General features: G+C 37.5%; 1 protein-coding gene across 6 annotated transcripts in view; it reads left to right on the top strand.

Annotated features, from left to right (window-relative positions):
* The window catches only part of GOLGA4 (golgin A4), a 62,397-nt gene extending 47,292 nt beyond the window's left edge, over positions 1-15,105 (top strand). For 5 of the 6 annotated variants that reach the window (XM_060781658.2, XM_060781656.2, XM_060781654.2 and 2 more), the window contains 8 exons: positions 1,839-1,919; positions 3,831-3,851; positions 4,000-4,068; positions 5,464-5,539; positions 7,664-7,767; positions 8,690-8,776; positions 12,288-12,352; positions 14,383-15,105. In XM_060781658.2, coding sequence (XP_060637641.2) covers positions 1,839-1,919; positions 3,831-3,851; positions 4,000-4,068; positions 5,464-5,539; positions 7,664-7,767; positions 8,690-8,776; positions 12,288-12,317 — 468 coding nt within the window. In that variant the 3' untranslated portion in view covers positions 12,318-12,352; positions 14,383-15,105. The remainder of the gene's footprint in view (positions 1-1,838; positions 1,920-3,830; positions 3,852-3,999; positions 4,069-5,463; positions 5,540-7,663; positions 7,768-8,689; positions 8,777-12,287; positions 12,353-14,382) is intronic. The other variant, XM_060781655.2, reaches the window with a different exon arrangement.
* The last annotated feature ends 1,409 nt before the right edge of the window (positions 15,106-16,514 follow it).

The following is a 16,514-nucleotide window of genomic DNA, read 5'->3' as shown; positions in this document are numbered from 1 at the left end:
TATGTATCTGTGACGATGTGTAATTTTATTCCTATGGTTATGTGCTGTTTAAACAGTAGTTAATAAATGGTAAGTATGTAGAATTACATTTTGTTAGAGATGGTGGCTGGCTTGGCCTGAGTTGCCATAGCAACGGGGGTGGAGCCAACTGTCACCTAGCTGCACGGCTGTTTGAAATAGCCAGTCTGTGACCGTTAGAGTTACAGAGAAGACTGAAATCTCTGGTGGGAGATTCAGGGAACTAGTCTGTGACCGTTAGAGTTACAGAGAAGACTGAAATCTCTGGGTGGAGATTCAGGAAACTAATTTGTGACCAAAAGGGTTACAGGAGGGGATCCGGTAGTGATAAAGCTACGGGGGTGATTGATTCTGGGTTAAGAATCAAGGTTTGGCTGGGAGCCAGTTCTGTTAAATAAGCCTTTTAGCTTATTTGTTTTATTAGGACAGTTGTCCAGGAAAGATACATCTGCTTACAGAAACCTCTTAAAGTCTGTACCTAAAGTTACTCATGAAACCTTACTATTGTAACCAACTAAGTTTGTGCTCTAGTGAAAAAACATTGAATCGGTTATATTCTAATAAAACTTGTTACCTCTGCTTGGCTTCTAAGCCAAGCAGCCTGCACAAGGAGAAAGGTCAAATCAAGAACCAAATTAGAGCTATGCTATCAAATAAATATATACTTCTGTAAATAATAGTCCCTTTATAAACCAGCTCCTAAGCTGATATGGATCATTGCCCGGCTTCCTCACAAAATTGGTGACAGTAATTTTACACTCCTTCACAGTATCTATTGCAGAAGATCTCCAAACGCTTGAACAAAAAGCCACGTTTTCACTTTCTTATAGAAGGTCAGAAGGAAGGGGGCTGATCTAATATCTTTCTGCTGTCTCCTTGGAATTTTGAGAAATTTGGCTAGTTCTGCTGGTTCTGGCCATATAGCAGTAGCAAGGAAGCAACTGACACAGAAGCAGGCAGGTGGGAGGGAGTAAAAGCAGGGATTGCAGCCATAAAGAGAGATTAAAAGCGACGTAGGGAGATTTGGCCAATGAAGCACAAGTATGCTAGGTGAGTGACAAGTCAGGAGATGGAAATGGGAAGGAGTGGGAAGATCTAGGGGGATACAAGGTAGTGAGGAGGAGATGCAGGTTGGTGATAGAGAAGTGGTGAGCAAGCACAGCATCAACCTAAATTCTGTCGGCTTGGAAAGGGAACAAGTTCCAGCTGCTCTTGGTTTTGGACTCCTGCTTCCTGAGCCAACTCCTCAAATTATCTACAGATAGGGAAACTGCAACTTCTTTCCTAGGTACCAAAATGTGCCTCAGTTGGAACAGTATTATTCAGATTTTTCAGTGGCAGATTATTGCTGCTGTGGTGAGAGGGAATACCAATGCCAATGATCAATTTAATTGTGATCATTAACAAAAAGTACTATATTTCACTTCATAATAGTTGCACTTTTCTCCCCTTTTTGGGTGGAAAAGGGGCTGCAACTATTATATGGTGACTTATGCTCTTGTGCCTTCATTTGCTCGTGCGTCTGCCCCTCAGAGCTACAGGAGTTTCCTTTGGCCGAAAAACCCCATAGCTCTAAGAGGCAGGAACACAGGTCTGGGGGGGGGGGGGGCAAGGGGGACGGGGACTGTTATGTAAGGATTCATAAAATACTCCAACTGGTACCCAACAAGGGGGGGGGGGGTGGTGCAACTATTATGCTATCATATATGGTAGTTGGGTGGTAGCACATAAATCAGATTATCTCACTAATACATTTATTATGCTTAAGAATCAAATAGGTGAAAGAAAGCTTTAACTTTTTCCTCTTCTATATTCTGTAGTCTCGTGAAGAGGAAATGACGGAAAAAGTAAATGAGCTGGAAAAGCAACTGGAGGAACATAAACAAAGACTGGCAGATGAAGTAAGTATGGATAGTGAAGTTTGCGTATAACATGGATTTGTATATTCCCGCTTTCTATTTCTTGACTGTTTATTTATCTAGTATGGACTTTTGACAAAGAGACCTCTGGTATTTTTAACTCCATTGTGCCAACACTGTTGGCAACATTCTTATCTTTTTTATCTTACGTTACCACTGTTAGCTCAGATTTGAAGTAGTAGTAAGAGGTTATGCTAAAGCCCATGTAGTGCATCATATGGATTTCACAATAAAGACAGTTGACACTCCTGCAGGTTTCCTAGGATGTTTTTATTCTAACCAGGCAGATCACTTATCACATTTGTATAAACTGCTCATGTTGGACACTTCCTATTGATGACAGAGTTTTGGAGATGTTTTTTGTTTTGTTTTATTTTTTGCAACAACCAGATTTTGTACCATCACCCAGCTCTGAAACATTTCTAGTGCCAACCTCCTTAATCAGGATAGTTATGAGTCTCATCCTGGCAATTCAGTCAGATATGCATCCTACTCTCTTGCTTAGTTAATTTTATATTTGGTGTGAACAATCCTTCTTTCATAACATTGAAATATTTCTGTAATAATACAGAAAGACTTAGATTCCAGTGCAGTCCTGAATTAAATGGGCAAATGTATAGAAGAATGCTCTTTTATAGTAAACAGCATTCCCATTAACAGTTTTATGTGGGTCATTGCATGGTGATGTAATGTTTCCTTCAAGGATAGCCAAATATTGGGATATTTCTGTGCAAAGGAACCAAATTACAATAATAGTACCTTGTGAGAATTAATACATGTTGAAAGTGACAGCAGTTTTGAAAATAATGACCAATGGTGCAACTACCTTTGTAATCCATGTAAGTAGCATGTAGCAATTAATGACAACCAATCTGAGTGCGGGGACTTCAGTTGAGTCTACACTGCCATATAATCCAGTTCAGTGCAGTTAATCTGCATTCTGAAAATTGATTATGTGGTAGTGTAGATGGGGCCTCCATTCCCAGCTAGAGTTACAACTTGTTGGATTTCGGGCAGCAAGGCTGTTCGATATCCTTGGAGGTGCCCACTGTTGGTTTTGCTTGTAGTAAATAAATGATAACAGTATTGACATGGATAAATAATTGACAAGCTATAACTGGAGTTAGTTTTTGCAATGAATTCACTTCTCATGTATAGCAGGCTAAACTCTCATGGTTGTAAAAGCTTTGGGTTTGCTAACTAAATATATGTTCTGCAAATTACATACACTTCACCAAAACATTAGCTGTGGAGAAAGAATAGACAGCTTTCAAACCTTCCCTTAATGTGTACATGAAAGTCACAGCTTGCCAGTACTCATCATGAAGGATATTGGAGTTGGCTGAAATCCCTCTGAGTTTAAGATGCGGGCAGTGGCAGCCCAATATAAAAATATAGACATCTTTTAATTATTTTCATTTGAATCACACATTATTCCCTTGGCCATATAGTCAAAAATGTTTTTATAAATAGATGTTTTGTATAGAAATGAAGCGATTCATTGAAAATGCCAATTTATTTTAAAATTGGTATTTGCAGGGAGCATGAGATTTCAGATTGAAAATGCTTGTCTGTAGATTTAATATTATTTTGTGGGAGGAAGAATGTTTTTTTAAAAATATTTATAACACTTAATGTATCCGTTTTTATTCTGGCAATTGCAAAGGCTACTATCTGCTTAACAGATAGTATTGATCAGTAATTATCTGAAATATTTTATTTTATTTTTGCAATTCAAGCTTGTGAAGCATTGGCATAGATACTCGGTGTTAACAGAAAGTTAATGGGAAATGGTATAGGTCAAAAACATTTTATAATGCTTTATAATTCTCTGCTAGGGTGCAAATAAAATGTATTCTATTTAATGATCTTATGGTTTGTTTTTTATTGTAGGTAACCGTAGAAGACCTTCAGGTGAGAGTGGCTTCTTGAATACATTTGTGCTTTTCCAGTGACATAATGTCAGTAGTCATTTTCCTGTGTTTATCAAAAGTAGTAAGATAAGGTTTAATGATATACCTTTTATACTAAAGTGCATTATTTCCCCTGCCCCCAAAACCAGGTCCAGCTAGCTGAGAAGACAACACTGCTTAATGATTCAAAGTTACAAGAACAAGAATTTAGAGAACGGGTAAGAAACTAGTTTTAAATAGAAGGCATTTTCAACTTTAGCTATGCCATCCACTGAAATATATTATCAGGATCGTTTGAAAGAGCAACTTGAAAACCGCTTACAAAATCTAGCTCAGATAAACAATATTTATAAATCTGCTTTAAATGTGCTCGAGTGCCATGAGTTGTAAAAGATAGCATTCTGTCCTGAGAACAAAAAGAACATTCTTACTTTGTATTCAAAACTATAGCTTCCATTCTTCTTTGTGAGCAGTTGTGACCTCTGTACAGTTTAAATTTGTGATGTACTTTGTATTCTTTCTCCTTTTTGCTTCTTCCCAATATGCCCCAGTCTAGATTCACTTATGCCTACTGCAGCCATACTTACACTTTCTATTTATAATCACGTATCATGCCAGTTAAGGGCTGAACCCTTTGTGTAAATAGAGCTGTTATAGCCCTTTAAGCTAATATAGAAGGCTTTTATTAAAAATATTATCATACTTTTACAGATTCACACAGTCTCCCCAGAGTAGATTAGTCTGAGTGAGACTGAGTCGTCAGCTCAATAAGGTTTGTGTGAAGATTTGAATCCTGGTCCTAAAGTGGCATTATGGTGCCATCTACACTGCCATTATAATGCAGATTGAACTGGAACTATATCAAACTCCTTCTCAGTGTGTACAGCTGAGCCTCTGTGCACATTTGTATCAGACTATTTCTTAGAACAAAGAATAAGCAAGTGTAACTAAATGTATAAGTAAAATGTAGGTTTTAGGTATGTTTATTATTGTTAGCTGATGGGTGGCCTGAGGCCAAGGCATTGTCATAGCAACATAGCCCCCAGGCAGAAGAGAAAGGGGCGGAGCCAACTGCCACTGGAAAAAAGAACGTTGGTTTGAAAAGAGTCAGTTGGCGGCTGGAAAAGCCAGAGGATGGTTGATCTTAGTTATATGGAGTTAGTCCAAGTTGTTTAAGCCTCTGACAGGTAGTCAGAAGGAAAAAGAGGCTCCAGGTAATGGGCCAAGTGTTTAGTATTTAGCGTTTCAATTGGTGGCAGCCTGAAGATTGTTTTGTACATACTTTCATTTCAGCAAGGCTTCTTATTTTTATTTTGTAGAGTGGGGCCACTTTTGGATACCTGATGTTTAATGAGACATCTTATAAGTTGTTGCTCTAGTGGACACAGTGCTTCCACCTTTCATAGAATAGCCATCATTTCTAATGACCATAATCAATACTATCATGGTAGAAAAACAGATATGACATTGTAATGTCCACAGTTGTGATTGGTGTGTAACTTTGTGGTTTTTGGTAATATTTCGTACATTCAATAAACATTGGTGTTGAAACATATTCCAGAGGCATCTCAGTTACATTTGCTTTATCCTCCCCATTCACCACTTTTTTTTAGATTCATACCCTCCAAGACAAGTTGAAAAAGTATGAGAAGAACTTGTATGTCACCACAGTTGAAAGTCCTTATAGAGGTGAGGAATGTTCGTCTTGGCACCAGGGATTGGAGTATAGCAAAAGAAAACAATTGCAAGGCTAATTAGAACTGTGATCCTGTGCATACTTACTTGGAATAGACTCAATTGAACCATATGATCACTAGAAATAAATGTAGGATAATCTGTAGTTTATACTAATGCGTGTTACTCTTCAATCCTTATGCTATATTTCAGTAATAATTTTTGATAATACCTGATTTCAATAAAAAAAATTGTAGACATCAGTTTAGTAATGTTATAAGGAAATGTAGGTATCTGGACTGTTTTTGAATCTCCTTTTTATATAGAGAAGTACAGATTTTTTTAAAAAATTAATTTTATAGTTTCATTCAATATTTATGTTTATTCCCTTTCACTCATGCAATTCATGTAAGCAATGTTCCTTCTTTGGAAAAAAAATTACATTGGAATTGCTAACAAAACATAGTTCATGATTTTTGCCATTTTCATTTCAAACTAGAAGTTTAAAATTATAAATATGCATTGTAGTGATGCAGTTGCCCTTATGGTGCACATTGCAATTTGTGCTTCAGTGTTACTGTTTTTTTCCTAACTTAATTGAAGATTCTATTTATTCCAAAATAATTGTATGTTTCCAGTATGCCTGTTGCCCATGCATGCACACACATATACATAAAGACTGAAAACATGAACTATTACAAGAATATTGGAATTGCTAGTAGATAACATTGATTATCACATGTGATTTCAACTTTTCTACAAATCTGCTATTAAAAAAATAAATTTCACAATCTTTCAAATACCTTAGGAGTAGTTATGTCTTTCTCAGTGGCAGAAGGGAAAACCATTGATATACAGAAACTTGAGTTCTGGGAGTTTTCTGCCAAGGAGCCCCATCAGGTTGACAAAAAATTATTTTGTATTTTCTATTTGTATCTAGAAAGGTTAAAATCTACATGGAACATAGAAAGTAAAATGAACAGTCCCCTCCTAAATGTTTTAAAACATTTTTAATTTTTAAAATGCAGTGATAGAAAAATAAGATTCAAAACTTCAAGCATACAGATACTTTTTCTTGACCTTTGTTTGGAGAATAGCTTAAAGGGCATAGTTGAAATGGGTTTTTTCTCTCCCTCTGTTATTTTTTAAATGAAGAAAACGTTTTAAAATATCAGGGGCTCCATGAGTTGATGTGATCAGGCCCTTTCTGCCAGTGAGCAACATTATGAAGAACAGAGGAATACACACATACACTCTTTAGGGCCCTGTTACAAGTTTTCATTGTTGGTTCACACCATTTTACAATGCCATGCTCTGTGTATCTGTCATTCAGGTCTTTGACTGTCTATTAGGTTAGGTTTAAGTGGTCAGGGCAGGAGAGGGAGCATAACTACAATATTTTAAAGTATTGTATAACGAGGCCTATTTAAATACATTTAAATACATTTAGTACAGGTTGAATATCATATCCCAAATGATTGAAATATCTTTAGATTTCAGATTGTTTCCAGATTTTTGAATGTTTACTTTATATACCATATAATGACATACTTTGGAGAAGGAATGTAAGTCTAAACAAAAAATTAATTTGTGTTTCATATATACCTTATACATTTTGTGAACTATATTTTAAATATTTATGTGCATGAAACAAACTTGGTATACACTAAGCCATCCAAAAGCAAATATGTCACTATCTCTGGGTGCTGCATCTACACCAGGCATGGGCAAACTTCGGCTTACCAACTGTTTGGAATTGTGGGAGTTGAAATCCAAAACACCTGGAGGGCGAAATTTGCCCATGCCCGATCTTCACTATATAATTAATGCAGTTTGACAGCCCAAACTGCCATGGCTCAGTGCTGTGGAATCATGGGAAGTCTCATGTAGTGAGGTGTTAGCCTGTTTTGGCAGAAAAGGCTAAAGACCTTGTAAAATCCATGACAATTAAAATGGTGTCTAATTGTATTAATTGTATAGTATTGATGTGCCCACAGCCACTTCTGTAGACAGTTATAGGTTTTTGAAGCGTTTTAGCTTCAAAAAAATAAACGTGTAGATAGCGTAATTCTTAATTTAAGAATTAAGAATTTAAGAATTAAGGAGACCTATATAAAAAGTTGTGGTTTTTTTCTTCAGAAGGGAACCTGTGCCATTCAGATGTCTCTCTCTTTGGGGAACCAACTGAATTTGAATACTTGAGGAAGGTGTTCTTCGAGTATATGATGGGTCGTGAGACAAAGGTATTCCTTATGTTTGAGCACATAATTGTTATGTAAACTTTTTGAGGGAGATGGGAAGTTATCCAGGTTGAAATGTGGTAATAACTTCACAAGATGAGCCAGATAATTACTTCCATGAAAAAGGCTGGATAATGAACACAAAAGGTGCAGTTTTTAAAATTAGTATGTCAGCTTTAGTGAGGACTGTGATCAGTTTTGATTTTCACCATAGATATGGAAATGATTTACTTGATGTATGTAATGAAAGGAGAGCTTAAGTTACAGTTATTTGACTCCTCTCACCATATGTCTACGTTCCGTGCCTTGTTTTTTACGTAGATCTCAAACACTGAGTTCATTCATGCTTACATTGCTATAGCCATTGTCTAGAATTCTGGCATCTCTAAAGATCTCTCTTAACTGAAAATTAGGAGGATATGAGGCTTACAGGTTCATGAGGACTGCTTAGAAACAATTGCTTCTTTGTTCATTACGTCCTAATTTATCAATTCTGAATCTCCTTTGTTCAGAATTATTTCTTAGTGTGTACCCTTAAATTCCTAGAAATTTCAGAAATTTGAAGGACAGATGTTTATGTAGATAAGTAGGTATGGTTCTTTTAGACACTTGTGTTGTGTCATCTCTGTTCTGGATTACTGTAGTTAAATGACAGAAATGACAGTTTCAACCCCAATTGTTCCTTTTCTTAGAAATGTAGGTCTTACATACACACACAGACAAGATTGCTTATTAATAGTTCATAAGAGGAATTGCCACAGAGTACTGATGTTAATTATAACATTGCAAAACAATTCAGATACAGCTCTTCAGTAGGGTTGTGCACAGATTCATTTTCAAAAAAAGTCTTCCGCTGATCCGAATGGTTTGGATGTATATTTAGTACATTTGAAATTGCCAGTAACTTGGTTATCTTTTTCTTAAGACAATGGCAAAAGTTATAACAACAGTGCTGAAATTTCCTGCTGAACAAGCACAGAAGATTTTAGAACGAGAAGCTGCCCGGACAGTGGTAAGTTACAGTTAAGATAGTGAACAAAGTTGTCTTATCTACACATATCAAAATATAAAAAAACATTTGGTATTGGTCTTCTAGTATTTCTTCAGCAGGATTACATATTGTAACAGTAGATTTGGGAATAATGATTCTGAATAGGACTGAAAAGTATTTGAAGGAATGCTTTCCTGTACATTTTTAAATGGGCAGTAACCGGGGGGGGGGGGGGGGGTTGTTCAACTAAGCACACTAGAATAGATCTAATGAACTAATGGGACTTGTTAAGTCAACATTTATGTGAGGACCATTGATTCAGTGAATAAACTCCCCTTATAGTGGGATTTAGCCCTATTTCCTTGGTCTTTCATATGTATAAGATGAGTACTTATACATATGAAACCCCCAGCACTATGTCCCAGAAGCACTTTATTAGAGTTTAAGACTCTCTGCACATTGCACTTGCCCAGAAATCCAACATACCACCTGCCACACCCAGCACTTTTTAACTTGTACCCATCATTGGCCCGGCCCTGGTTTTTATTGCGTGATGGTGTAATGTTTTGTTATTGCTTATGTTTTTAATTTTCTTTGAATTGTATTGTTATTGTTTTGCTGTTGTTGTGTTGAGGCCTTGGCTTTTGTAAGCCGCATTGAGTCCTTCGGGAGATGCTAGCGGGGTACACATAAAGTTTAATAATAATAATAATAATAATAATAATAATAATACTTCAGGTTACTGCTCATTAGGGTTTCTCCCATTTTGAATTACTCCATTCAGTTCCAGTCCCACTTGTGTCAAAATGCTGAACTGTAGAGGTAAAAGTTGCTTATTTAAGAGGAGATTCTCTAGAAGAGAAAAAGTTGAAGATCTAGTAGAGCCGAAGACAGTTTTGTGGCACTGAGATACAAAAATTAAAGTGGCACAAACAGGTGGCCTAGGATCATCTCTCTCTCATATAAACCCCACTCTCAAATAAACAAAGCCTCATCTTTTACACAATTGATGACAAGGTGGGATGATAAAGTAAAGGCCTGAAGATTACTATCAGCATCTCCTAGGTGTGTACGTTTCATATTTGTTGGTGGCAGCGGTGGGATAAGAAAAACAAGATCTATCCTGCCACGTGAAAAATCTGAGTGTGTTTCACATACATTTAAAATGATGTTTTGTATTGAATTCAGCTAGCCATTTTAATATAATTTATTTCAAGATCGTTAGAGGTTACAAGGCTATGCAGGTATATGTGGTAATGACTGTTATGGAAAACATTAGACACCAAAAAGAGGGTCAAAATGCAGCTGTTATACTTTTAAATGATTTTCCTAGAGGCTTAGGGTATTACATGGACATACTGTTGCAATACAATACGTACCTATCTGTTCATAATTTCTGTTTGGCTGCTTTGTCTGAAAACTATCCTGCTTTAATACATACTAATCCTTCTGGTGTGCTTTTCTGCCAGTCCTAAACAGATGTGTGCTACTGATGTTAATCCTGTTTAACTTTGTTTGCAAATGTTGGGTGATATGGTAGGAATGCCTGTGTTTCATTTTGCATGTCTTTTTTTTCATTCAGTGTAATCTTGGAATCTAGATCTAAATTTAGTTGCTGATTCTAACTAAACATATATTGATCTACTAAGTTCTCATTGATTCAGTGGGTCTGCTCTAGTTGGATATTAATAATTGTATTCAGACTTACCATCTTTTACCCAATGTACCTGAAAATGAGCAAAGGAAATTGACAAAGAACCACTGAAAGGCACCCTTAGATAAGTGGCAATGAACTTGTGCCAACTGGAATGGCAGGATCCAAGATTCTTTTTCAGTTGAGCCATTAAGACCTCACCCCTTCTTCAACTGTTTTTTCAATCCTTCCTAACCAACCAGTCATGTTGCTCTTTTCTGACAAACTTAAAAGGCAATGATGTTAGTAAGGATAAATAACTAGATAAAATTAGGAAAGATAAGGATATGTCTCCTGGTAAACGGCAACTCAGTTTTGAAAACTGGATCTCAGATGCCTCCAGAGATGCCTTCAGAATTGTGGTAGCAATTAAACCTCTCACTGAAAGCTGCAACTGCCATCTAAACAATAGCATATTGAAAGCAGTGGCTCCGAAGGGGAGAAGAATATTACAGTAGTAATAATATGTATCCCCGGTTTCTCTGCAACTGCTATTTTGAAAACCACAGCTCTAAAGCAGTGGACTGCTTGGAAGCAGTTTGCCTCTGTCTGAACATAGATAGATTGCCACTAACCTGCGGGTCTCTTGTGAAAGGGAAACTTAAGGAAATATTCCTGTCCTCTAGCGAGAGTGATTTTAAAAATTGGAACGGAAACAAATAATAAAGAAGCAAGCTTTCCCCTGATGGCATATCACCATATCAGGGACAAAATAAAATAAGTAAAAGTGCTTCTCAGATGGCTGCTCAGTGGTAATGAACTCATGCATTCTTGGCATGGCCAGGAGGAGCAATCTACTACACCTAGGTTTCACCCCTACGCTCCAACCAGAATGGTAGGATCCAAGGTTCTTTTTCAGTTGAGTCATTGACCCCACCCCCTTCTCCAGCAGTTCTTTCAATTCTACCTAACCAACCAGTCATGTTTGACCTCTGATAAACTTCAAAGGCAAGGATGTTAGTAAAGATAAATAACAAGGAGAATATAAGGAAAGAAAAGCTATGATACATCTTCTGGTAAGCTGCAACTCAATTTTGAAAACGATTTCAGAGGCAGTCACTTTGATACTACAGAGTGGTGCTTCAAAAGTTGCTTATGCTGACTTATATTGGTCCAACTTATAATATCTCACAAACACTAAAGCCTCAACCTATCCTGCAGCATTGTAAATATTCTGTAATGACACTTAAACAGAAAAAGGCCACCAATGATGCATGTGATCTTGTCAAATGATAATGAACACATTTTGGTTAACATTTATTCATATTTAATATGTAATTTGAAGAAGGGGGTGGGGTCTTAATGGCTCATCCGAAAAAAAAAACTTGGATCCTGCCATTCCAATTGGAGTGCGGGAATTAAATCCAATCATAGTAGATTGATCCTCCTGCCATCTCAGAATGAACCTTCACAGTAAGTACAATTTCTCATTTTGTTCATGTCCATTGCATGAATCTGGCAGCATGTCACTGTAAACTGCCTAGGAAGATGGTACCTGAATCCATTGTCAATATTATGGTGTCACTTAAATAACTTTTAGTAGCATGCCAGCTGTAGAACAGAAGTAGTTCTCTAATTTTGGCCTTCCAGATGTGTAGATTTCAGTTCCCAATCATGTTGGCTAATGGTCAGGGATGCTGAAAGCTGAAATCCAAAATATCTAGTAGTCTAAAAAATTGAGAACCATAGCTGATCCAAACATAGATATGCCATAGTTCATCAGGCATTGCAGCTCTTAGGACAACCAAAAAGGGGAAATATAGATGCTAAAGCTTCTATACTTCACATTTGCTTTATTAATCCAGTAACCCATCAGCTGTTCTTTTCTTGGCTTTGTAGCACACTCAACCTCGTGTTGGCATCTTCTGAATAAACCATCAATTACTGCTTTATTTAGCATGTGGGTGAGTGTTATATAATCCTTAACATCAGTTTTCTTTTTTTCTATAGTAGTATAACACTATTACACTAACATTCTGCACATCTGTTTCTACCATATTAATTTAATTTGCCAAAGAAAACAACTGTAATAAGCACTTCGCCTCTTTACATTTTTGTGATATGAAATTATTTCAAACCTTTCTGAAAAGCTTGTGCACAACTGGACAATACATATTAAATTGTATTTTTGCTCTTTTTCCCTTGGCTCTTAATTTTCATTTTTTTAGCTCAGTTAGAATAAATTTGATGTCCAAAGTTTCCATTGTTGTACTCCCAGTGTTTCTTCCTTGAATTAAAATCAGTCGAAAGACCCACAACTTTAAATTGGAGATATATGGGAATCGTTAATCCTCTCTGTGCTGTATTCCTCAGCTTTAGCCTTTCTTCAAATAAAAGGGTAGATAACCCATAAATGCATCAATTTTGTCCTTGCCTCTTTCTTTGTCTAATGACAGATTTGGGTGCAGAGAAAATTTAAGTAAATGAAATTGTGCAGTGGGAAGGTTAATATTATCTTGCTCCAATTTGTCCCAATATTGTAGTAGTTTTAACCATCCTATTGGAGGGAAAATAAATGGAATGTATAAGAATAGAGATAAGAATACAAAATCTAAATTGGGATGAGAACATAATTGGTGGAGACAAGAGACAGGGCCTGCTCAGTGGTGGCCCCACGCCTGTGGAACTCTCTACCCAGTGACATTTGATTGGCCCTCTTGTCCTTTAGGGTTAACTCAAAACCTGGTTATGGGGCCAAGCGTTCGAACAGTAGAGGCAGCAATTTAGAATTAGACGCAATTTGTGTGAATGACAATGGATTGACCTAAACTATGAGTTCAAACCTGCGTGATTTAAATAATGTTTTAGTAATTTTAAAGTATTAATCAACTGTTTTAATTGCTTTTATCATTTATTACTGTTGTTGGCATTGAATGAATGCCTGTTGTGAAGCTGCCCTGAATCTCCCTCCGGGGGTGAGAAGAATGGGATACAAATATGCAAAATAAAATAAAATAATAAATAATCATCTAATGTTGCCATGCTTCCATAGTGATGGTACATATTAAAGTAATAGGATAGTGTAGGACAGGAAGTTTAATAAATAAATGTGCTTTGTGCATGGTGATGGATTGGGTTCTGTGCCTGCAGCCAAGTCAAGGTCTCTGCAATCTTTCTATCATGCAATTGTTCCTGCCCCATTTTTCATTGCCATTCATACTCATTCATTCCATTGGCATTCCTGAATTCTCTGGAAACTTGGATGCTTATTGTCTGGTGCATGGGATTACTCTTAAAACAGCTGAAGTTATGAACAACGAGAATGTACCTACACTGCCAAACCACATTGTATGCTGATTTGAATACTGTAGACAGTCAAATTTATTATCAATATTTTCACATTATCTTTTCATTGTTGAGTGCCTTCACATCATTTCCCACTTATACTGACCTAAGGCAAATCTATCACAGTGCTTCTTGTCAAGATTTTAGAGTGGGTTTCCATAGCTGAACAGAGATTGGACTCTGGTTCTCAACACTAAAATCACTACACCGTATTGGTTCTCATTTACATTATTTTCCTGGAAAAAAAATGGTATTTTCTGTTACATATTAGGAGTTAGGAGTGTCCCCATTCCTTTACCTCTGGCCACATGTTCAATTTACAAATTCAGTTTTTAAAATTCAAAATAGCTCATGTTCTCAGTATGTTAGAATGTGGTAGTTTCAAAGAAAACCTGTTCACGTTTTTCAATTTTCAATTCAGGAGATATTAGAATATACTGTTGATTTCCAATTTAGCTGATAAATATGCAGGGACAGAGAATGTGTATGCAGACATTGTAGTCCACTGAATATTAATGTTGCTGGTTTTGGCTCATGGGAGCACGAGTCCAGTAATCTTTAGATGCCTCAATTTACCACTGTAGGACCATATTTTTCTTTTTGTTTTTCTGAACTAATATTTTATTTCTCTTTTCTTTCCCTCATCCAGTCTTGGCTACGACCATCCTCTTGAAGAACTTGTGACACGTGCACTTTGTAGCAGATGGCACTTTCGATCGTATCTCCATATTAGCTCTTGGAGAAATGACTACAGAAGAATGATTATTCAAGGCCCTGAGGAAGAAACAAAATAGAGAGCAAAGACGTGTTGGAAACCGGGGCCAGGAATATCTTAATCAGTTGCCTTGAGGAAAAATTGTTTATTAGGTGATAAGTGCTTAAGTTAGATCCTTTTTTGTATTTTGTTTTTGAGTTTTTTAAGAGAAAAGGAATTCAAATGCTTTGCCTCACTGCAATATCTCAATGCAGATTTCACATGATATCGCTATAAGAAATTAATAGTTTGATTGTCTTATTTATTTTATTGCAGGTTTGTCTGATTTTTGTCTGAAACACTTGTGCAATACACTTTGGGTGGGTAGCAGACCTTAATGATTTTCCTATAAGCCACTATTGACCCCCCCCCCCCCAATTTGAACGGTTGATTGTTTACTGAATACAATTTATTTAAACGTTGACATAATCGGTTCAAAATGCAGTACCTCATTTGTTTATTCCTAGCTTTTGTACTTTATATTTTGTGGGGATTAAATTTACACTGCTGTAAATTGTAAATAGTTACTACCAAATTGTATCATACGCTGATCTCTGACTGTTGGCAGTGCTAATCTTGCAGAGCTGGGAGAAAATAAAACTTCTATTTACTCTAAAATGCTGAGACTTGGTGTGCTTAATACTCGGAGTTATTAACTAATTGCATGGGCAGTGGCAATTCACCTCCCCCTGCTGGGGACCCAAGAAAAGACAAATACAAGGAACTGATATAACCAAAAGGCCGCAACATGTTTATCGGTTACAATGAAAACAGGTTTGGTAGCCATGCATGGGTCTTGAATTAGGAATCGTACAGCCCACTGCTGATTGATTGGGTCACAAGCAGTGAGCTGACCAGCTCTGGCCTGGGACACTGGTATTGTTGCACCCCTGTGCCACCAGGACACTTCCCCCCAACACCAATAAAGGGGGGAGGGACACTAACCGGATTCAGGGCTCAGCTGCCAACCCTGTACTGTTGCAGCCCAATAATTCCCAACAAGCAGAAACCATGGGGAAATCCCCCTGCCTTGCAAGGCCATCCCACCCATAGTCCACTAGCGCCTGGTCCACTGTCATGCCCTTCGTGTGTTGTTCTGCTAAGTCAGATTTTTCTAGCATCTCGTGCCTGCATCATCTTCCTCTGTGAGACCTTTCACCCTTTGTACCTTGATCAGTGCCTCATGTTCTGTCTGCTGAGTGGATTGGTGCCTTGTTCCCCCCATGCCTTCTTCACAGTCCCATGCTCAAACCTTGCTCCCTTTCACTGGAGCTTATGCCCATCCTATGAGAACGGAGAAAAAAATACCAGGCAGTCCCTGTTTCTTAAAGCAAGGGATTCGGCCAAATGTACAAGGCATAAGCAAGGATTTCTACTGCCCCATCTTCTTTATAATATCCACTGGGACTCTGCTCTCAGCAGCTGTGGTGGCTACTCCTATCCTGAATGAATGGTATAATGAAATAGCTAATTATAATGGATGTTTTAAATGTGTTTATTGATGTTGGGATATGATAAGTCCAGGCCAGCTTATGTGTCGCCTGAGCTGAGGCGTTGCCATAGCGACGGAACCGGCTGTTAGAATGTATTCAAGTTAGAGAAGCCAAAGGAGCGGAGCTAACTTCCAAATGGCAGGGGCAGGCGTTTAAAAGAGTCAGTTTTCTTTTGGTCAGTCTTTGGTCAGGAAAACAAAAAGGAAAGTGATTCTGGTGTGTTGAGAAACCAAACCAAGGAATTTAAGTCTTCAGCCTGTGTGTTTACAGAGTCAATTGGACCTGTTTAAATGAGCAAGTGGTCCAAAACCTGGACTGGACAGAGTTGCCCTCCACCCAGTCCATGAATGGTGAGAGTAACCACCTTGCTACCTTGTCTTGGATCTCCAAATAGGAAATTCCAGCTTGTTATCTCTACTACGTCACTAAGTTGTATGACCCCTGATCTGTCTGCCTTGGAGCTCCCCACCACCTCCCCTAACCTGAGGGGGCCCAAAATGTTGTAGTAAAAGCCACAGAGAACAACCTGACCTC

Source organism: Anolis sagrei, chromosome 6, assembly GCF_037176765.1.
Source record: "Anolis sagrei isolate rAnoSag1 chromosome 6, rAnoSag1.mat, whole genome shotgun sequence".
In the NCBI taxonomy this organism is placed as follows: domain Eukaryota; kingdom Metazoa; phylum Chordata; class Lepidosauria; order Squamata; family Dactyloidae; genus Anolis; species Anolis sagrei.
Note: the sequence above shows the minus strand (reverse complement) of the source record. Positions and strands in the feature narration are given on the sequence as shown.